The sequence below is a fragment of the Acyrthosiphon pisum genome, chromosome X, assembly GCF_005508785.2.
Source record: "Acyrthosiphon pisum isolate AL4f chromosome X, pea_aphid_22Mar2018_4r6ur, whole genome shotgun sequence".
Lineage (NCBI taxonomy): Eukaryota > Metazoa > Arthropoda > Insecta > Hemiptera > Aphididae > Acyrthosiphon > Acyrthosiphon pisum.
In genome coordinates, this window is record NC_042493.1 from 85,683,463 (window position 1) to 85,708,875 (window position 25,413).

The window sequence follows — 25,413 nt, forward strand, 5'->3', positions numbered from 1 at the left end:
TTATTTATAAGCATTTAAAGTTCAAATTTTGACAACATATTATGTAAAAATCACGAAAATTCGTAAATTATTTTATGCTAGAAATTCATAAAAAATTTTCCTTTTATATCTAAGATTTCAAAATTTAATACAAGGCTCATAATATATTTTTACAATAGCAATTGAAAAATAAAAGAAATATATAGTCACGATTTTTTTTTTATAAGCATTTAAAGTTCAAATTTTGACTAAATACGTAAAAATTACGGCAATGTTCAAATTATCTTAGACAGAAATTCATAAAAGTTTTTCTTTTTAATTCTAAGATTTGGAAATTTAATACAAGGCTCCTAACATATTTTTACAATAGCAGTTGCAAAATAAAAGGAATACATTGTCACAATTTTTATTTATAAGCATTTAAAGTTCAAATTTATACGAAATATGTCAAAATTGCGAAAATTTGCAAGTAATTTAGTGGTTGAAAAATCGTAAAAATTTTTTCTTTTATAACTAAGTTTTTAAAATTTGGTACAAGGTTCTCCATAAGTTTTTCTTTAAAAATAATATATCCTAGACTGACAAATCATCTCCGTTCAGAATCGTTTTTCGTATACAATGATATAATATCATTGGATTCAAATTTAATTCCATCCATTACAGTAACCCACTTGTAACCTACTGTACAGCAGAGCGACATCCACGACTTACCCGCCTTTTTTTTAGTTTTTTTTTCTATGATTGTGAATTAAATTGTATTCATTGATTAAAAAATTGTGAAAATGTAATACAAGGCTCCCGATATATTGCTACAATAGCAGTTGAAAAATATTAAAAATTTCTTTCCAGTGGTCTTATTATATTTAGTACATTTCGAAGTGTACTCCCTTCAGCGACGCTCGGTTTTCAGAAAACATTTAATATTTACTGGTTTATTAAATTCAATGTTGATGTTTTTTCTCCCTTTGAAATCCCCACTTAAATGATTTCTCACAGGTCCATATATTTTCCTAAGTACCTTCCACTTGAAGATAATAACATTTCTCCTAATTTCCTTAAGTGGTCGACTATACGTCTCTTTAAAAACAAAATTTCTGAAAATCCTTTCTTAGTGCTTGATGAAATAATTATAAAAATATATCCTTGAAATTTCAAGTCGTTAACTCAAATAGGTTCCGCTCTGCGTTGATTATTGGTAAAGTACACTTTCCTTTATATATATTATATATAGATAACCTAATAAAAATTTATAAAAGTCAATGATATACAAAAATGTCCACGATAAAATTGTCCAAAATAAACTTTAAAAATGTCAAAAAAAAAATTCATATATTTTACATAATATTATATAATTAAAATTTATAAAATTCATTATTGCTGTATACTATATAGTTTATTGGTGTATATTAAAAAAATTCAAAAAAAAAAAATCATTATTTTTGTTTGATTTAATAATATCAGCCATTTCAATCAATTTAATAAAATAACACGCACGCTTAACTTACTGATTCAACTGAAAATTTAGAACTGACCATTACCTAAACGTAATACGTTGTACAAAAATAATTTGCGCGATATGGCGATTATTTTCTAATATCACAACGTTATCCGCTAACGGCTTACGTCAACATTGTCATATTTCCATTAGATTTTAGGTGCCATAGCGGCACATCACCAAATATTATATACATTGGTAGGAATATAGAATTATATAAACATAATAATATTACCCTCTATATTCAAATATCAAACCATAAACGAATTTTTTTAATTTAGCAGGATTAAATTATCTGTTTTTAAGTGAAAATGAAGACCAAAACTGGTAAAAATTGACTTGAATAGATTAAAAACTACGTGTTATAATACTGCATACTGAATGCAAGAATTCAGAAGAATACCGCATTGATGTAGCGTGTCAAATAATCATTTAAAAAACAGCTTCGTAAAACAGTATAATTATATACAATAATATTTTATACTTCTATACAATATTATTATGTCATCCACCGCGGTGTGATGAGCATCTAAACATATTTAAATTGACATATTATATATTTAAGTCCACATTATAAAAAATATATATACTTTAGGCATATGTCACGGACAATGATGATAAAATAAACACAGTCAAAAATGACTGAGAAAAATAAAATTACCTATTTTATATAGAAATTTATATTATTTTCTAGGTGTAGTGGTTTTTGACAATGCATAATAAAAGTATGAAATGTTATTTGAAATGCTTTCTAAGAATATGCATATTGACTATAGGCATGATGATCAATGGCTGATACACTAAATACAATTTAATACCTAATATAAAGTGGCAAAATATGTTATCATAAAAACCAAATTTATACGACTAAATTAATTATCATTCAAATTTATTTTCATATGCCAAAATTTTTGGCAAAATACTGACATTTTGAGTTGTATGCTATATTTCCAGCACAACAGGCAGACATATTAGTTTCATTTTGCAATTATATTTTTGAAATCATCGTGGTCCATTGATTGAGTGATACTATCTAAACCAACTGTTTCTAGCAGAGTTATCTCATTTTGTACCATGAATTTCATAATACGTAAGTGGACATAATATATAGTTGTACGGTGTGCGCATGGAACGAGCCAATCGAGCCCAGATTCTATATCTCGTTGAAGATTATAAATTATATAATACCGTAGAAATGACATAGAAACGTAAAACATAAAACTAACTATACAACATTGTCTGCGATCCTTTAGACGATTTATAAAATTCCTAGGCAATGTTTAAACATAATTACTATAACTAAAACAAGCTACGGAATTGCTATATAATATTATACGATACACTTTAGTCATTGACTCGAGGCATTTTGAACATTCCATAGGAAATTAAGTTATTTTCTGAATTGGCATCATTACGGAAACATATATAATACCTGAGTACATACAAAATTGTATACATACTCAATAATTTAAAATATTTTCGTCGGGAGATCACGCGTAAATGATCTGACTACCATCATATGGACCATAGAATTTGTTGGAATAAATGTGTATTCGGACGGACCGTATAAATTTGGAAAAAGTCCTAGTTTTTCCGTAATCCGTTTAAAAAATTATAGGTACGTAAACAAAATATTCCCGAACTGTATTTTATTGGAAAAAAAAAAATTACGTGAACCGTATATATATTCATATGGACTGCAGACTTTCGAAATTCCAAAAAAAGCATACTGTATCTATATTATTTTACATGGATACACGAGTATATATAATATTTGATATAAATATATACTACATATTATTATATTAAAATAAATTATAATATAGGTGGGTAAGTATTTAATATGTTAATTAATTATCAATTTACAAGGTTTCAATATTGAATCTATCATATTTTTTAGATTACTCTCCATATGATATGGTATGGTGTATGAACTATATTATTATAGGAATCAGTCGAGAGAGAAAATAGTTAAACAGTTTGATACCTATTAATGAAACCTAATCAACACAGTACACGATTATTAAAATTTATTTATATATACCTATGTATAACTGTTAAAGTATTTATTAGTATAATACGTTACAGTAAATTATATAATATGATTATATACAAGTAGGTAAGTATACGATTTTAAGCATATTATTGCAAGGTTTCATTTTTCATTATTCACTGGAAACAAAATTAAATGCCTAATAATTATTAGCCAAGGATTTTAAGTTTTAAGTATATGTTTTGACTATATGAACGATAATAATTACGAAAATTACATTTTTAATGGTATATGTCACTTATATTCAAAACGCTTTAAAGTTAAAATATATGTTCTTGTAAAATTATATAATTAGTGTTAATGCGTTTATATACACAATAATATTAGAGTGCTGCTAGACATAATTATTAATTCTTGGTATGAATTTATTATATGTTATTCGTATAATATGTTAATCACTGGAAAATATATCGATTAAAAAATGAATAACCAAACACAAAAAAGTAATTAGTTAACTAACTATCATGAAGGTTAATATAACTTTTGCGGAATGAAATAGATTGTTAAATAGGTACCCTGAACGGTTACGACTTAACAATAAACCTACATTTGTTATTCCACTTTTAAGTTCGCCTGCTGATATCAAAAAGCAAGTTTGCTGATTGGATTTAATACCTATATAAATATAGTATATATGAATAAAAATTAAAGAAGATAAAATTATTATTATTTTCACTAAAACAAAAATAACTATAGTTTAAAAAAAAAATAAAACATTTATTAATTATTAATTTACTCACCCTAAACTGCATACAAAAGCATATATTATGCATTATATAACAAAAAAAAATATCATGCTGTGTAGGGCATTTATTAAACAGATTCCGATTTATATAAATACGCAATATTAATATACAATAATATAAATGCGCATAAATGGACTTTATTTATTCGTTCAACTAGTATAAAGAATTCAATTTATTTAATAAGTATTAAGTGGTACTGCGTATGCGTTTAAATAAACTCAAAAAACACATCAAACAAAACATTCATAAATATTCATAGTCAAATATTCATAAAAAATATAATATATTTAATATATTTAATATTATTAATGTTAATATTAATGAATGTATTGAAAATTTCATTCCAATATAGTGCAGCTATTGACTAGGGTATAATACTTACAGTTCTATATACACGAAAAATGCAGCACAGTCTGCTCCGAGATAATAAACTTACAGAAACGCGTGGAAAATGAGTTTAAATATTTTTATAGGCTTATCGCCAACAAATAAAAAACTCAGACATATAAAATACGTCCAACGAAACATATTATTCGGAAAGCCTTCAAAAAAAAATCGATACGTTAAAATGGAAAATAATAACATAATAATATTGTCTACGAACGAGTTTACTGAGTGTGTGGAATAAAAATTATAAGTATTTGGAACTTAACTACCTATATCGATTATTGAATTGTTTCAAAATTACAGAATCTATAATTTAATACCATATTGGCATTTATACATAAAAAGTATTTCATTTAATATAATATATAAAATAATACAAATAATGAATAATAGGTACAATATATTGAACGTTTTGAAGGACATGATTAATTTCGTCATTATTTATTTGATATTATTTTATGCATTTACTAGGCATAATATTATTTAGTTATTTGCCTTATATATTGCAAACGCGTCACAAAAATGGCTTTTCTGTTGTCTGTAAGCTAAAAAGTTGGGCAAGTGGAAGTCGCTCTGCTGTACAGTAGGTTACAAGTGGGTCACTGTATAATGGATAGTCAAATATGAAATTGTCCGTTAACTGCTCAAAACAAGTTAAAATATTTTGAAAATTGTATCAAGTGTAAGAATTGATAAAATAAACATTCAGTGAAATTTTCATGTATCTACAGTTATTCGTTTTTGAATTACAATAAAATAAGAAAATCGCTACATGATAAATCGAATAAATATCCAATGTTGTAAACATTTGAATTTCAAACGCTCATAAAAATTTAATTTGACTTTCTTATGGACATTTTTTTTTGATAAAGAATGACAAAATAATTCGCTAATTTTCGTGATTTTTCCATATTTTGTCAAATTTGGATTTTGAAATAAAAAATATGTAATGCAATGCTTGTAAAAAAAAAACTGTGACTAAGGTTTTTTAATATTTTTTAAATGTCAATGTAACAATATAGTAGGAGTCTTATATTACATTTTCAAATATTTTTACCCAACAAATAAAGTTTTATTGATGTTCTTAGAAAAAAACTAATAAGATTAGGAACTAATAATGTCCCTAAACAGTTCAAAACAAATTAAAATATTTTGAAAATTTGGTCGTGTATAGAAAATTCAAATATAAACAACCAGTGAAAATTTCATGTATCTACAGTCATTTTTTTTAAAGTTACACCAAAAACCAAAGTCGATTTTGCGAAAAAGTTCCCGTTTTTTCTTAATTTTTCTTTTGTTTTTCACGGCGATTTTGAAAATTACTGGGAATATTAAGTTTTGACCTCCCCAATGCACCAACAGTATTCACTTTCCCATCGAACAAGATACTGGAAGTTGAAAATCGAAGTATTGTTTTGACTACTTATCGTGTACACAGATACGAAAAAAAAATAATAATAAAAAAAAAAACACACATAATTGTAAAATCAATACATTTATCGCTCTGCTTAAAATCTAAAAATGTTAGGAATATAAGGAAATTGATGGTATATTATATAATTGAAAACATAATATTATAATAATATATTGTGGATAATAACTGATACTAATAAGGGGTATTATGTATGTAATTAATATGTTGTAGTTTTAGTTGCCTATGTCTAATCGAACTTTCCATACACAAAAAATCCATCTATTACCATACCGTAGGCATTATAGTATTAATTATTTAAACATTTCGAAATTATATTCCTCAGAGGTACGAGAATTTCCTTGAAAATTACTACTTCAGCGTACCCACAAGCTATCGAAATTCATAACGTGATATGGTCAATAAAACAATATCGGGTTGTTATGTTAACAGTTATCGCAGTTTATCACTTATTAATCTCCAAAAGTATTAAGAGAAGACGTCGGTCGAAACTTTGTTACGCGTGAGTTTGATATTAGGTATAATATAGTACATCTATAGTGAGTAAACTAGGTTTATACATATATAAAATACCTACTTGACTTAATATTTATAGTCATTAGACGTACAAATATTCAAAAATATAAAATACTAGCTGAACCCGTGCACTTCGTTGCCCATTAAGTGTACCAACTATAAGTGACTCAAACTTTGTTCAATTCGTTATTTAATATTCGGTGCATGGTTTCAAAATTAATCTTAACTTTTCCGTTGCCCGGAATAAAAATTCTGATTCGCAGCAGTACATCATCAGGTGGGCAATCTACCTGCGGTAGATCGCAGACCCCGTGTTGTATGTACGTTAGTGTATGATTCAACTCTAAAGTATCAAAGTTATACCAAGTTTGTCGTATTCTACCTATGGTGGATTGATATAATCAATTAATACAAAATCCTAACCTACCCTAACCGTACTAAAATCAGATGAATAAACGCAAACGCATACAAAAAAATTCATTCAAATCGGTCTAACCGTTTAAAGAGTTCAGTCACAACACACGTACAGTAGAATTATTGCGCTTAGCAACACATTCTGCGATTTATTTTTATATTATATGAAATCAACAAACATGCCCGATTAAACAAAAGCAACCAATATAATATAATGCACTGTTGCGCCTGCACTGTTGTATTTTTGATATACAGATTTGAGATTTCCTACCTTTCCGGTGGATTTTCCTAAAATGTTATTTCGTAAAAACCTTCTCCCGGCAGTTACGAACATCTTTAAAAAAAATTGAGCCAAATCGGACCAGCTGTTCTCGATTGATGAATTGTTATACATTTTTGTCTCCATTTTTATATATATAGATTATTTAATACATAGGTACTATTAAAATCAACGAGATGAAAAGAGATAAAATAAATAAATTGAAAAATAATTATAAAAATAATATTAAATAGATAAAGTATTTATGAATACTTAATTATATTATAAATATACTATAGTATATTTTATACTTATTGTACTTAATTTATTTAAGGAATTTAGTTTTTTGAAATATAACATACATTTTAAATTTTATATTTCAAGAATTGTTGTTGTATAATATAAACTATAAACAATACATTTATTTAAAAAGAGTTATAACTAATAACTGTTATAATTATTTTAAGTTTTTATGCACGGAGTAGGTATTAGACTAATATTTAGGCGACGCCGTACACCTGTGTCATTCCGCTTCAATCTAAACTCCAAATAATAATTATAAGTTATAGCTAATCAACTACACGTTCGAAATTAGATTTGTCCAATATACATTTCAATTACATTGTATAATTGCATAATATTTGTAATTTGTATCGCTATAATGTATTATTATTTCGAGATCAATGAATAAGTGCCAGATGTATCTATTAGTCTGCCACCTTGTGAATCAAAATAATTTGGTGCCTTTCTTTTTTTTTTTTAATTTAAAGTCGGTGGGGAGATGTTGCCACTTACCAGTTACCACAGTTTCTTTCATATAATATACCTATATAGTAGATGTATCATGTATTATTATTATATACATTTTTGTAGCTTACAATAATGCAGACTAAAATAGTAGGTAGGTACTTATTATAATCAAATATGGTTCTATTAAATATGACTGTATAATTATTTTATACTTAATTGGCTAGATATTTTCGTTACTGAATAATTATAATTTCGAAACTATTTTGTTGTGGTTAACACTGTATTTTGTATTTAATATATGAATATCATATTTTTCAAATGATTTGTGATTGTGTTTACCAATGTAAAAAAAAATCATTATTTCAAAACTATAAATATGTAGGTACCCTGTACCTACTGCCTACCTACTCTATACGCAACAGGTAGTATATTAGGTATACAAGAAAACCTGCGTACGTCAAACATAATTAACACAATATTGGCATTATAATATTTTATATTTTTAATCTTTTACATTTAAATATTAAATAATTTAAGTTAGATTATTATATTTCCATATGTTGTAACACTACTAATTGTCATTACATCATATCTAGGTACTGATGACCCATCTATTTGGTAAAATATGGACAATCGAACAAGTTCGCCATACCACTATTAAAAAATGATGTGTCAAGATTATTTAATAAGGAATTCTTAAATATTAATAACGCTGTATTCAAAATTTAAGCTAGAAGCATTAAGAAGTGTTTAATTTATTTTAATGAAGAACTTTGAATATAAATAAATAAATAAATACTTAACATTTTATTTTATGCAGATAAATATTCAACAAAAAAATATAATAAAATACACGGTAAATTATTTTATTGATCAATTTTATTTTAATATTTTATCAGTGAAATTATAAACCAGTTAGGAAATACACTTTAAATACTCGTTTGTAATATATTTTATAGTTATTTATACTATTTGGTAATACACTAATACCAAGGATTATAAATAGGTACTAGCGTTTAAAATCAATGGCAATAAATAATGGAACAATAAAGATAAGTATGGAAAACCCAAAAAGTACTCAATAAAATTAGTATATGTCTTACGTATATACATATAGCTAACTAGCTAACCTATTGAACCACATTAGTTAAAAGTTATAACTTATGACTTTTAAGGCAATCATGTATTAGGTACTAATACATTCAGTGGCGTATATAGAAATAATATTTGGGGTGGGCTATAGTAGATAGAAACTAGCAAGTGATCTATTACTTAGAGGCTTCTGTCTACTACCTATATATTTAACAGTTTCTATACATATATTCGTATTTGTTATTTTTCAACAGGCTATGAAATATTATAACTTATGATAGTACCTAATAAAATATATTGTTGTTCTATATAAAAAGACTGTAATTTCGGGTGGGGGGGGACTGCAGCCCACTAGGCCCACCCCCTATATAGCCACTGAATACATTGTACATATCACGAACCTATAATGTATATTACATATTATATAATATAGTTCATGATTAAAATCAATTTATTTTATTAACATTTATTAAAACCATATCGTAAAGTTAATTATGTAATATATAATATGAATATAATACCCATTTGAAAATATAATGGTACCGTAATAATAATACATAAAAAATACTCAATATACCCTACTGAAATAATTATTTTATTTGTTCCTATATTTTTCAGACATGCAAATCGATTTCTTACGATTTGAATATTGATTCAGCAAAAACAATGATGAAAATGCCATTTACTGCAAATGGTCTTTAATAGTATAAATAATAAAACATTGAGTTCATGTGTAATGGACTTAACAGCTTAATTGATTCTTGCTCATCTATACATTTTTACTTTGCAAAATAAATCCTTTCAGAAGTCTTTTAAAACTAATCATTTTTTAATAACTCAATAAAAATATCTCTAATACTGTATAAATATTAATTAACTGCTGTAATTATGTAAGTAAATTAATTGGTTTTATAATGATGGGTATTTTTTTTGTTACTGACGCCACATTCAGTAGCATTGATAATGGTTCTATCTTTAGCTTTGTGTGTGTTTTTCTGGTAGCAAATTATTATTAGTTGGTAGGTACTTTGGGGGAGGTATGTATTCAAAAGTAAAAATGTTACTGTTATGGATGTGTTAAATTTGAATAAGCAATATAAATTATTATGGCAATGAAAAATAATTTATAATACACATAGCTATTTCTTTAAAAACTGTAGGTCCCCACAATTATTAATTTTAATCCGCGGGAATATTCACATTTCACACAAAACCAGTTTACGGCACAATCGAGATTTGGTTACTTTGTTGTAATTCAAAAATTATGAACTGACCATGAAAATAGAATTGAAATGTTAACCAAATATTTATAATACATTTCAAAATGTTAATATAAATTTTATATTAATATTTTCTAGACATATCGTTAAATTGTTTAAATGTTTAAGATGTTTTTGAGTTATTTACAGAAATGTTCGAACCTTATAGTTTTTTTAAAATATATGTACCTACAATACAATTTTTGCTTGTAAGTAAAAACTTAAGCATTTAATACAAAGTTCTTCATTAGTTTTTCTTATAGCAATTAAAAAATATAAAAAGGTGGGCTAGTGGGTGTCTGCTTTACAGAAGGTTACAAGTGGGTTACTGTAATGGATGGTGTTAAATTTGAATTCAATGATATAATATCATTGTATAAGAAAAACGATTCTAAGCGAAAACAATCAGTCATCCTATGATATTACCAGGTATATTTGATGATGTTATTGTGAATAAAGTAATTTATATATAACCTATTTACGTGGAACCTTGTTTTACATTTTTAATCCTTAGCTATAAAAGTTGAACATTTTATACATTTTTAACTAAAAATAATTATTACATTTTAAATTTTATGAATTTTATCTAAATTTGAAAATTAAATGCTTATAAAAAAAATGTGTGGCTATGTATTTTTAATATTTTCTAACTGCTATTGTAACAATATATCAGGAGCCTTGTATTAAATTTTCGAGCTTTTTTGACCAACAAATAATATTTGATTCACAATTATAGAAAAAAAAACTAAAAAAATTTAAAACCAAAAGTGTACTTAAACAGCTCAAAATGACTCAAAATATTTTCAAAATTTTATGATGTATAAAAAATGAAAACATAAACATTCAGTAAAATTTTCATGTATCTACAGTATTGTAGTTTTGCAACATTTGCATTCGTTTTTTAATAACAATAAAATAACAAAACCGCCACATGAGAAATCTAGTGAATATCCAATATTGTAAAAATATGAATTTCAAACCCTCATAAAAATTTAATTTGATTTGCTTGTAGACATTTTTTTTCTTTGATAAAGGTAGACAAACTTATGAGGAATCATGTATTAATCTTAGATTTAAAAAGAAAAAATTTTATGAATTCTCAACTCAAAATAATTTCCTAATTTTCGTGATTTTTCCGTTTTTGTCAAGATTTGAACTTAAATGCTTATAAATAAAAACTGTGACTAAGGATTTTTAATATTTTTCAAAAGTCATTGTAACAGTATAGTAGGAGCTTTGTATTAAATTTTTAAGCTTTCTTACCCAACAAATAAAGTTTATTTGACATTCATAGAAAAAAAGACTAATAAAATTGAAAACAGAAAATGTTCCTTAACAGTTCAAAACAAATCAAAATATTTTGAAAATTTTATCGTGTATAGAAAATGCAAATATAAACCATCAGTGAAAATTTCATTTATATATGTTCATTTGTTTTAGAGTTATACCAAAACCCAAAATCGATTTTGCAGAAAACCGATTTTGTGCAAAAATTCCCATTTTTCCTTAATTTTCATATTTTTTTTCCCAACCTTTTTGAAAACTATTGGGAATTTTAAATTTTTCCCTCCCCAATGCACCAACAATATTCACTTTCCTATCGAACAAGGTACTGATGTGGAAAATCGAAGCATTATTTCAACTACTTATCGTGTACACAGACACAAAAATAATTTTAAAAAAAATATACATTATTGTAAAATCAATATATTCATCGTTCCACTCATTACGTATTATAAATAATTTTTAAAATATACTTAGAAATAGAGGCAGACTTTGTTTAAAATTATTTTTTATGTACAATTATTTATGATTAAATTCAAATCTAAGACATAGGTACCTTTGTTACAGTGACTTACTCAATTACAAGGAAGGTATACACTCGAAACCTTTTATACCGCAGAGCGAGCTCTACGGTTTTTAATGTTAACGTTACATCGTTAACCGCTACAGTAAAACTGTGATTGTTTTATTTGCTCGTAAAAAATCATGAATATTTTTCTATCAGCCAAACTATAGTTTGGCCTATACTTATATAATAATCAGAATTGAATTAATTTTACATAATTTATCAAAATTCAATCGAGCACCGAGTTATTGAACATTACCTATGTTTCTCATTTGAATATTAACGAATTATAAAATGAAAACTAGGTTGAAGGTATAGGTACCCATAATATATTCGTATACTCTATAAATATTAAGTATACGCACAAGTTATTTAAATCAAAACAATAACAAAATACCTAGGTAATAATGTAGTAATTTACTAAATTACTATCAACGAGCGAAATTTGTTGTTGCCGTAGGCACATAGGTAGTTGACTTTGAGAATACATTATAATTTTAAACATTTAATAACATTTCACATCAATATCTTTTCCACTGAAATTGTTTTCTTATACAACTAAAAGCATAAAATATATCCACACTGGCATGAAGCTATTTATAATATTTTTATCTTGACATTCTAGTATTCTACTCATTCTAGAGAGCAAACTGTTAAATATCTTTATTTAAAAAAACAGTAATTGACAATAAATTACCCAATTGTTGTTCCACAAATGTGTAAGACAATGACTGATTTTCAACTCATCTATTATATCGTTTAATTGTAATGTAATTTTTTTTCATTTTTTTTCATTATTATTCGGTGTTTACAATTTGGTGGAATAATTGTCTACCTACTGTTGTAATTGTCAACTATATCTCAACCACTTATAAATATGAGAACAAATGGCACCTATACCTACTAGTTTATAAAAATGACTATTTAGAAACCGAGTAATATTCATCTGAAATAAGCATCTTAAAAACATTATACTAATCAACGATCCATGTCACAATTAAATGACTCATAATTTCATAAATCATAAAGTAGAAATCTTTCATTGTTCTAAAAAAAAAAAAATGTTTTATATTTAATATTTAAGACATTCAAGATTAAGATATTTTTATTATAACACACTTGTGAAATATTTGTAAAACATATGAAATAGTAAATACTTTTTATAACATTTACACAATTAAAATATGTAGGTACCTAGGTACCTATAGATTACAGTGATAGATAATTAATTGTTGTTGCAATTCTTGTTTTGATGATTTTTGCCTTATGACCACTTTCCTTAATTGTTCGTACACTCGGTATTTTTATTGTACAATAAAATTAAAGCTACACCGTAATTTATGTAGGTACCTAATGCTGGAAAGTAAAAGTAGGGTCTCGTCAACTTTTTGTATCTTTGTCCATTTTAATGTTCGAATATTACTCATATTGTGACGTGTTAACGTGACTTTTATTTAAAGTTTCTAATAACAATGAGCAATAACGTTTTAAATTAAATTTTACGACATATTTATTCGATGTAAGCTCTTTTCAAATATTATAACCACCTAACGACAAACAAATAGTACGAAGGAAAATATTATTATGTTCTATGAGTTCAGGAAATATAATTAACTTATTAATTATATAGATTCTAAACGGTGTTAAAAAAGTTAATATAATTATGGTTTCACAGTGGGTTTTTTTGATAAATTCTTTGTATGTATAATTGTATACATTTATAATTAAATGTTACTCCAACATTTCCAATAGCACATCGATCAAATGCAAATATTTGTAATACCTTATTATTATATTTAAATGAATCCGTACACTCCAGGAAAACATTACGGAAAAAAACAAATAATAATATTCTTAGTTTTTTTTTATTATAAGACAGCATTATTTTACACAAAATTTGTTTTAGTTATTCTAATAAATTATCGTACATCAAAATTTAATTGGTATTATATTATACATATAATATATAGGTACCTAAATACTCTATATTTTATAGTAATTTATACATTTATAAACAGTTCGGACTTTTTTGGACTTTTTCGGATAACTTTTTTTTTAAATTATTATTTTAAATTATACCGATATATCATTTTAACAAGTAATTTTGATTTTAAATAATATTATAATAATTTATATTATATTATATATTTGAATTCTAATTATTCTAAATTCTTAGAATAGTAATTTAGAAAAAAACAGAATATCTGTAATTTTTTTATATCGATATTTTTGTCACGAAATACGTCTACGTTTTTTGAAATATATTTAGTCTTTAAACCAATTACTTAGAACATTTTTTTTTTTTTTTAATTTTTTTTTCTCAATATAATTGTTTGTGCTCGCTATATTGAACAAGAGAGTTAGGTAGTGAAAAGTGGAAGACGTAAGTGCGGTGAACGATTTGTATTATATTATACATATATTTACTTGTATATTTTACGCGCGTGAGTGGTGTTACAGTAGTAGAACAGTAGAACATAAATCTTTTAACATGCTCCTAAACTCCATGCCACATCGAAACCAAGCATGTGTGAGTTAATTATTTTAAAATTGTAAATGGTTTGTGCATTTCAAAAAGCTCATAACTTGCTTTAAAATTAAAATAGAAAAAAACTCAATACTAGAGAATATTCTTATTGGGTATTAAATTTGAAAATAAGGTCAATTCACTCAAATATTAATCATAACTAATAGTTAGATGGATTATTCAGAACGCATAATATGCTATGTTATTCGTTTATTTGTAAGACGCGGAGGCCGGAGACAACGCATGCGGGTGTAGTGTCCTCTTAAGGTTCGTTTCGTTGTCAAATAAATTAATGGTAGGTAACTCAACCACTTAAATTTTGTATTCCGGTTCAGTGATCGACGATCGTCCCAAAAGTACACGTTTATTAATATACAGTTTGAAACTGTGTTTGCAGTGTAGTATCTTATAACTTGTGCTTCAATATACTATCAGCTGTCATTAATTATAGTGATCCAAAGAATAGCTAGATAATATTTCCCTGCACTAGGTGTTGTATTTTTGACTTTTTGAATTTTGAGTGCTCCCCGTTTGCTCAATAAATATGATTTTGTCGTAATATGTTTTACGTGGACAAATATGTTACCTATCATTACCTACAAAATGTAGATTAATGTTTAATAATAACCAATAATTGTATACTGTAAAATTTACCTGTGCCGATAAAATGTATAATACTTACCAATATAATTTTCAGTAGTACTATATTTATTTTTTATAAGTTGTTTTTGATTTATAATGAAATTGGCTATAATAATATAATATATATATTAAATTGGCCTTAACTTTACCTTTCTTTGTGTATTTGAATCGCGGGGCTACGAGGGGTTACTTTGCCCTTTTGAGCGTCCTTCCCCTCGTATCCGCTTCGTTTATTTTAAACTAACAATGAGAAATTATTTAAATTACACTATAAAAAATATAAATTTACTTATTTTCTAACGATATGTTATACGTCGGTAATTATGCTCAATTTTATCTAGGCACTTGTTTCGTACCTATACACTATTTATTTTACTTACATTTCATTAGTAGAGTATTGTGCCTCAAATTAAATTTATATTTTTAAAGGGTTTTACCCAGAGATTGGGCCACAAATGAATCAAACAAAAGTATACGAATATAAACATTTATTAATTACTGTAACTACGTATATAATTAATAATTTTTTTTTTTTTGAATAATTATAAAATATAAAACTGTAGGCACTTAGGTAAATATACAATTAGTTAAATAATTATAAATTTTATTTTTTCATTTACTTAAAAATACAATTATTTTTTAACATGCGATATAGATTTTACAGATTGAAACCGAGCGTTTTTTCTGTTTTCATATTTTTTTATTTCATTAAGAATTTAATTCTTTCGAATGCAAGTTCGTTTTCTGGATTTTAATGTACCTACGTTTCTTATTTTAATATAAACTCCTGCTACCCGGATTCAATAATAAAAAATTCGTTTAAAATAGTGTCCTTATCACTGGGTCTACCTTTTATAAATGTAACATTTTAGTGGCCCATTTACCATTTACCCTTTTGGAAAAAGGTCCATGTTGTTCCGTTGCCCGGGCATCCTGCCTAGCAAACTCCTCTTAAGTCTTAACTTCACCTATATCAAAAACTAATATTTATATTAATACATTATCGAAAATATTCTATATATGAGTATCTTATATGATTTTATAGATATAGAGTTAAACATATTGTTCATGTCGTCATTTACGTATTTGAGTATTTTATATATTATCATAATATAATCATTAAAATATATTTATTCTAATAAATAATATGTAATATAAAAACAATATTTTAAATAAAAATCGTACAAGATATTTTACAATATTATTTTTATACTATTATATAACATTATCAAAACATGTTAATCATAATATGACACTTTTGATATTGGACACACAATAATAGCTAGTATACTATATAATATAATATTGTATATACTATATATATATATATATATATATATATATATAGCTAAATATTTATGGCTTATCGTAAGTAATAGAGGAAAACTCACATTATCAGTAACATTACGTGATATCACACAAATGTAAATGTTAAGTATAAACCAAATCAAAATACTATTGACATATTATAGTGATATTTTTTTATGGTTATGTACTATGCATATTATGTTAATTTGTATTATATACTGAAACTTCTCACTTTATGTCCTTGACAAAAAAAAAACAGTTGCCTATTTTAAAACGTATTTCCTATAGGTATAATGAGAATAATAAATACTAATAATGAAATTAGTTTAAATTTCTATTGAATTACATACATCTCCATTCAATACGATATAAACAAGTTAGATTCGTTGTAGTTTACCTGACAGTTTAAAAAAAAATTCAAATGGTAGGTAATTTATAAATTATAATATAACATTAATGTCTAATACCTACCTATAGGTAGTTCAGCGTTGTTAATGTCTATGTTTGTGCCTATAATATTATATTGAAATTAATCACCAATTAAATATTTGATTTTTGAAGAAGTTGTCATTGATTGGTGCAAGAGGTACTAAAAATATTTGTTATTGTTTTTGAATTGTAGTTATATTACTTTAGAAATAAACAGTTTTGACACACACCACACATGGTGTGAACAGCACAATAAATTCATAATATATTATACGCACTACACGCCTGCGCATAATATGCCTATAACTACCTAAGTAGTAATAGAATAATAACTCTAGCAGTAATAGCTTTAATAATAATATGCGTGGTATACCTACTCTGTACTTTGATTTTATAGTAATATAATATTATATGTAATACCTACATATTAATACATTTTATACCTAGTTAAAGTATGGTTACAAAATATGTATAGGTAACATATCAGTTTATAATTATCGGAAATAGTTTTTAATTATAAAAACAAACAAATCTAATAAAGCGATACAAGCCTTCGAAGTTCGAAATGTAGAAATACGTTTAAACCGTAGTAATTGAATATTATCGGGCATTCGGGCATTCGGGCTCCATATATCATGATTAAATTTGTACACGTCAATATTATATTAAAACAAAAATGCAATGGAAAACTACAGTTATCATATTTCACGAGATAAATAATTCAATTGCCTACCGACTGTACCATCAACAATTTACAATGACCAATCCCTACCCTGCAGTATCTATGTAGTATATTATTATGAAAATGTACAAAACACCGTCATATTGTATATGATATGTATTATTACGTGTAACTTCATATATATATATATTATATTATGAACACCAACTGCTTACATGTTATATATTTTTAATATTTTTCAACATTATTAATAATTATAGTGTTGTTTATATCGCTCGCCTCTAAATTCTAACCCAATTACTACTTTCCCCTCCCTCCTTCCCACCAATCTTTGTAATTATGTAAATTATAATATATAATATTTGGTCTGCATGACAATATTATTACGACAATGTTGATAATAAACCCGTTCTATAAGCCTATAAACTTGCAGCTAAAGCCACCTACAGGCCTCATAATAGTCATTATAGGTACCTATCTGATTTTAAACATTTTCCCCGTTGCCCGAAACAGGATGCTGCAGTTGATGATTCACACTTTATGAATTTCATGACAATATTTTCTGTGGAATGGATTATAAGATTTTTTGAATTGGAAATGAAGAGAATATTTTATAAATATAAAACCTATGAGTCAACCGTAAGCTTAGTGTTTTCATACTGTTCAATTTGGGCACGTCATCATACAACACTTTGGCATAGGGCTTGCAGTGATAGTTAACCCCAATGCGTTTTATCCCTACTCGTTTAAATTGATATTGTTTTTTTTTTATGATACATAATAATAAGATATTTCTATAATCTAATATTCTAGAGAGCCGGATTTGCCATTAGTCATTGAAGTCACAGAATCCAGGACCTGCGAAAAAACACCGCATGGTCTACCTGTGCTCACCTGTATATATTGTTTAAAGAGTACTAATTGCATACCAACTAAGTTTGAAGCTCGCGAATAATAATAATAAAACATTATAGCACAGTAAAACCATCCTGCTACCTACACGTGTTAAGTAAGTATAGGTACCTAAATTATTGGTTTCTCTTATCCTTTTCACGTTTTATCGCCGACAATTTTTTCGACAATTTACGGTCTATTAGTTATTACCGATAACTCCTAAGCGTCCGTCTAGGTGCAAGTCGCGAATGGTTTGATTCGGCTTCGTACGTAATATTTATTTAGGTATTATATTGCATACCTATACAGAGATAACAAACGCCAAATCGTGGCAGGTACATTATAATTCATATAAAAAAGTACGTAATATTATAATGTAATTTAATAATATTATACACTATATAGGTACTATGACATTATGTACGCGTATTATGCCAATATAATATTATATTTGAATATACCTAATAACATTGTATAATTATTTACAATAATTGCGTAGGCATGTATAATAAAACAATATGGCCCAGAGCACAATACAAACGGCGGTGCTCAATATAAAAATTTTAATACTATTAATGCGTATGTGGGCAGGTATAATATATTATATTGTGTACGTACCCGACGGTATCTTTTCCAGTGAAATCATCGCGCGCTGCACGTGTTGGCGGGCCCACTTGGTCGGAGAGCGAAGTCGTATGTGGTTCGTCTAGGCGGTGAGCGTGTATTGTCTCGTGCAACTGTTCGCGTGCGCGCGCGCGTAACGTTTTGCGCGCTCGACCGCGGGTGGGCGCGCGTTTTCGCGCGGCGCGTCATCGGCGCGACAGAACGAAAGAGAGACGTGACGAAAACGAGAGGGAATGAAACGAGAAAAAAAACGGCGAGCAAACGCCGCGCGCGCTGGCGCGACGAAGTCTCCATGTTGCGATGTGCGGGGTGGGGTATTTCTAGATTACCCCCCCCCCCCACCACCACCACCTCCACGTCGCCCAAAATTAACGTCTATTTGCAGCTCGCTGAAGTTTGGGAAATGTATAGAATTTTTTGTCGTTCGATCGCGCCGTATATTATAGTAGTCAATTGTGTTTCGAAAATCCTTAATTAGCAAAGATTTTTTTTTTTTAGGGAATTGACGTTTTAATTTTATACATTTCAATATCACTTGGAGGGGGGTATTAGGTTAGGTTAGTTAATAATCAATCTTCATAAGAATAATAACACATTTTTATAATAGAGCCATAATATGACACTGTATATTTTTTTTTTTAAATATCTGAAGCATATATGAATTTAATTATAAATTTTTGTATAAAAACCGTCGACGAAGCAACGTTCAAAACACCCCTAGGCTACGCCACTGCAGGTTCCAATCAGTTTTGTATCGCAGCAACAGTCTACTAGGGTTCTGGCCCTCGTAATTTTTAAATCCCACTCGGCTTCACGCCTATGTGGAAATATCTGCAGCTCATATCGTTGCACATGATATCATTATATAGATAAGTATAGGTACCTACTACGTTTATAATATTTCATACCTTCTGCCGGAACTTAACGAATGATAATTAAAGTAAGATATTATAATAATTATTCTAACGTAATATTTATTGTATAGAATATAATTTAATAATATTATCCGATTAATGATGATAACACAGTTATGAATACGTTATTAGCTACTGCAGTTGAACTACATTGTACGGTGTCATAGGGAAAGCGAAAGGAAAGACGAATGACGCCTAAGAAAATTAATGAGAAATATATTTTAAAAATAAAACCACACGACACTAAGGCAAAATAGGTATATTTAAATTGAAAAAATCGATTGTGAATAATAATAATATACATATTACACATAATTGTCTTTATACAATATAGTATTATTAATATTGTCACTAATTATATAGTACCTATATAATGTGCGCGCTGCAGTCCCGAGTTCCACAATCCACAAGTCTCTGGTGGCGTGCTGACACGTGTACCTATATGTATAAATATATAATGATAATATATACCATACCTACGTGGCTACATATAGGTACCTTTATAAGAGGCATGGTATTGGTCGCAAGTATACATCGTTTATAATACTTCAAATTTCAATTAATATAAGCGCGGGGGTGATATTGCCTATTTGTAGGCATATATATAATATAATATATGCGATAATGCCGATAGTAACATTACACTATAAATATTAATGGCCGTGTTCGTGGGTGATATATATATATATATATATATATATTTATATAGATATAGCGTACCGATGTATACATATCTTACACTATATAATAACACAATATATATAATGTTTAATAATTATATGATAATGGGAGTCGTATAATATGCGTGTTTCGTGTCAGTCATTTCCTGTTGTAATGACGCGTGCACCTATTGCACTGCCAGCCGCTGTATGTTATACCGAGCTCTCGGCGTATAGGTAATATATACCGCGATTAGATACGTATTGCATTACCATTATACCAAACCATGGTGTCGCCACTTGGTACTTATGTATAATAATACATTTTAAGCATATGCACGATGACGTCCGCATCATATAGGTAGGTACCATTTTCTAGGGCGGAAGGGTCGTACTCGATGTGGTTATATACTGATTAATAGTTATGTATACGACATAAGTGGTTAGGTACCTCATAAATACAATAAGGTTACAGAAGATAATACAATATGTTCAGACACTGTGCAGTGATGTCTTTACATCACGTCATTCCGCATGGTATATACGAATAAATAATGTACTGGTACCAGTGGCGCAACTATAGTACTAAATCTTAGGGGGATACAGCAGTACAGTCCCTCCTCAATATTATACCAAAGGTAACCCGTGGGGGACTTTTCTATCTTAAAATGTAAACAACACAAAAATACCAACATTTACTTTTAATTATAGTATACAATAGTTATGTTATTCATGATTCGTTTTCTTTTATCCATGGCTGTAAACTGTTGTAAAATTTGCTCACGATCAATTTTTACATCTTTTTCAATACTTAGTATAGATAAATAAATTACTAAAACGATCTTCATCCATTGTATATCTCAAATAGATATTTTTTTATTTACTCGCCTCGTAGCAGAGAATGCAAGTTAAGATGTTGCAGATGAATTTGGCAATATTTTTATTAAATTGATATGAACGAAATAATTATTTTACTTTGAATTCAAAAATATATACAAATTTACGATAATTAGAAGATAGGTAGGCACCTACATCTAATACTCATATATGTATTTTTACACGATTTAATATTTTATATAAATTTAAAGTATTTTAAAATTGATATGCACGCCAATGCATATCTTTGCATAGATAATGGTGCCACTGCTTTTCTTGTCGGTTTCATAGATTACATGCTGTAAGTGTAGTCATCAATAGTTGTCGCCTGTTGATAAAATACGTTCTCCCGGTGGAAAATAAAAAAGTAGTCATCTGTAGACTATTGAAGTGTAGACTGTAGACTGCGTAGAGTATATATGAATATCATATTGTAGGATGGATGGAACTTGAGTTGGAAGAAAATCAGTTAAGTGGCCCCAAAATTAATTTACCGATCTTTATTCTTTAATTACCAATTTTAATCATCTAGTCTCGCTTGAGAATATCAAAATTAAATTTTAAGGGTTATTCAGTCAGGTGTGTGTTATTTATTTGTAGGTTTCTAAAATTATTAGGTAACAGGTTATTCATACTGAATTGTATGTATTTAATGACTACAAACCAAGTTTAAAATGCATAAACACAAATTAATTTTTTTCCCCAAAAAAATTATAAAAATATAAAATATTCTAAAAAACATATTTAGTAACATATTTGAACATTGACTAGTATCCTCAAAATAATATGTGTTGCTGAGGATAGTTCTGAGGACTAAGCGCCTACCTAAAAAGGATGGCTGTGTTTAGTTGAAAATATTAAAAATTGATTAAATTCATCCCCATGTTATCAATTAGGTACCTACCACAAAATACATTAATACATATATCCAATTTTTAATTACATGATCACAATTGAATGATAATTTGTCTTATAATAGTTTATAAAAAAAATTGCTTTAATACTTACACTTTAATGTAGAACAAATGTTTGAACTTCTATTTCAGTGGTGGTTCCTTGTAGCAGATTTACATTTTATTTTTGGTATTCTGAGGGTCAAAAGTCAAAATTATCCAGTACCTACTCTTAAAAATAATCGGGAAAGATTCAAAACTAGTTTTTGAACAAATCGATTTTTTTTTACTTAATTAAAAATGAATATCAAACAGCGGAGACCCGAAACTTTCAATTAAAATTTGTACATGCGATGATCAGACATGAAATAATTTTTAAATTTTCAACTTTTTTTAGTTTCTTTAATTTTTATTGGACGATAAATAATTATTTATTATACAATGACTCTTATAGTCAGTAGTGCTCATATAGTGCAAATTGTTGTTTTGTTGTACCTAATTCAAAATTAATTGCGAAGACTTGAAACTTTTCACCTTTATGTCACGTATATTAAAATATTATTATTTTTTATGTAAAGTAAAAATTTTAAAATATTTAGACTAATAATTTTAAGTTATTTATACCACAAAGCGATATACTTAATATTCTATAGTGTATGACAGCACCTACCTATTAACGTAACTAAATGTATACAAATGTTGATGACAATAATATAAATTGATAGTAAAATATTAGTTTTGGTTTAAATTACTATAGTTTAAAAGATAAAGGCATTTTTATAATAATTATAAAAATGTCTTTGAATATATGATTATATGAATATAATATTGTAAATAATCCTTTGAAATACAAGCCGTAACACACTCAAACATATTATACGCATTTATATTCTATTATATTTATGAAAATAAAAAAAATGTTAATATATTTTATATTTTATTTTAAAAAAATTAATAAAAAATTATATTATTATTAGTCAATAATAAACTTAAAGAAAATGAGGGGGGGAGAATGTTCATTTACCAAATCTGGGCCACTAAAGTTAATAGCTAGTTTATAGGAGAACAATTTTTTTTATTGTTTCATGTTTCTTGCGCTCAAACTAGGCTCATCCCTGTGTGGGAATCGATCAAGTTTTTCAAAAGCATAAAAAAAAAGAAAAACGGAAATTTTCAAGTAAAACAAGTTTTTGACAAAATCTATTATATTTTTTTGATGTAACACAAAAACAAATAACCGGATAGATACTTGTAATTTTCCCTAAATATTTATATTATCATTTTCTATACATGATAAAATTTTGAAAATATTTTTGAACCATTTGTAGGCATAAAATATGTTCGATTTTTTTTTTTCATTTATTGTCCATAAATAATTTTTCGCATGAAAATCTTGAGAATTTAATACAAGGTTCCTCACAAGTTGTTATGAGTGTAATTAAAAAAAAATAGTTGAGTGTAAATCGACAATAATCTTTTATGGGCGTTTGAAGTTCAAATTCTTACGACATGTTGACATTGGATATAATATTCACCCGTAAAATAACTACCTATGTCTCTTCAAACCATTTTTGATATTTTGTGTTGTAATTCAAATACGAATAACCGTAGATAGCTACTTGACATTTTCATTAAATATTTACATTATCATTTTCTACATATGGGGAACCTAATATTTTTAAAAATATTTGGACACTGAGCTATTTATTGATATCAGACATTTTGTATTTTTTTTCCATTTGGCTTATAAAAAAAGGTTCGCTCTATCAGGATGCTTGAAAATTGAATTCAAAGGTCCTGCTGACGAGTCGCTAATATTGAAAATAAAAATTCTAAAAAATATTCATTCACAATGTTTCTTTATAAAAATTTGAAGTTCAAATCTGGACAAAATTACTTATTCAAACGAAGAATAACGTATAAGTTATTACTTATTTCGTTGTAGGTAATTCAAAAACATTATTCTTGGGGATTAGTGATGAGATGACGAGATTGTTTGTAATAATTACGCATCGATTATAAAATGATGATTACGGCATTGTGCATTAAAAGTTTGTTGTTTGTTTGTTAAAACTTAGATTACGTTAGCACTTAGCTGAATATTTTACAATAGTTTACACAGTTCTTATGGTTAAACTTTAAACCCTAGGCTGCAACCCCGTACCTTGATACTGTACAGCATATTGCTTAAGCATTTAATTTGAATTTGTTTCCAAGCATCAAATGCAAGATAAAAGATAAACACAACAATAATATTATTGTATGCAATAATATATAATATATATACAACTATACAAGGTGTAAGATATGAATGAAACGACGAATGATATATTACCTTATGTTTTAATCACAATTATTTTAAAACAATTTTTTTGTATATAATTTTCAGACGTTTGCGATTCAAGTATAGAATACATTTAAATTGTATATAGGTATACCTACTACCTAGCTAAACACAATCTGAAATGTATATACTTTATGTGCGAAGTTTTGATTTTAAAAATAAGTTGCGATTAAACTGGCTACTTTAGTGGTTTTATTTAAATATGTAGCATGGCTTATGACCAGTCAGGAACCAGTAATGAGTCATTTTTCAGAATACGAAAATACTGCATTATAATATTATAGGTGCAAGTACCTATCACTGTATACGTATTATAGGTAATGTATTAGTGTACTACTGCATTACCTTATACCTATTCAAATTAACATTAACCAATGTAGGTACCTACAT

The 25,413-nt window shown here is 27.1% G+C and overlaps 1 protein-coding gene across 1 annotated transcript in view; it reads right to left on the reverse strand.

Moving 5' to 3' along the window:
• The window catches only part of LOC100160097 (alpha-tocopherol transfer protein-like), a 51,754-nt gene extending 32,132 nt beyond the window's left edge, over positions 1-19,622 (reverse strand). Inside the window, exon 1 of the mRNA XM_003244155.3 lies at positions 19,332-19,622. Coding sequence (XP_003244203.1) covers positions 19,332-19,359 — 28 coding nt within the window. The 5' untranslated portion in view covers positions 19,360-19,622. The remainder of the gene's footprint in view (positions 1-19,331) is intronic.
• Between the last annotated feature and the right edge of the window lie 5,791 nt (positions 19,623-25,413).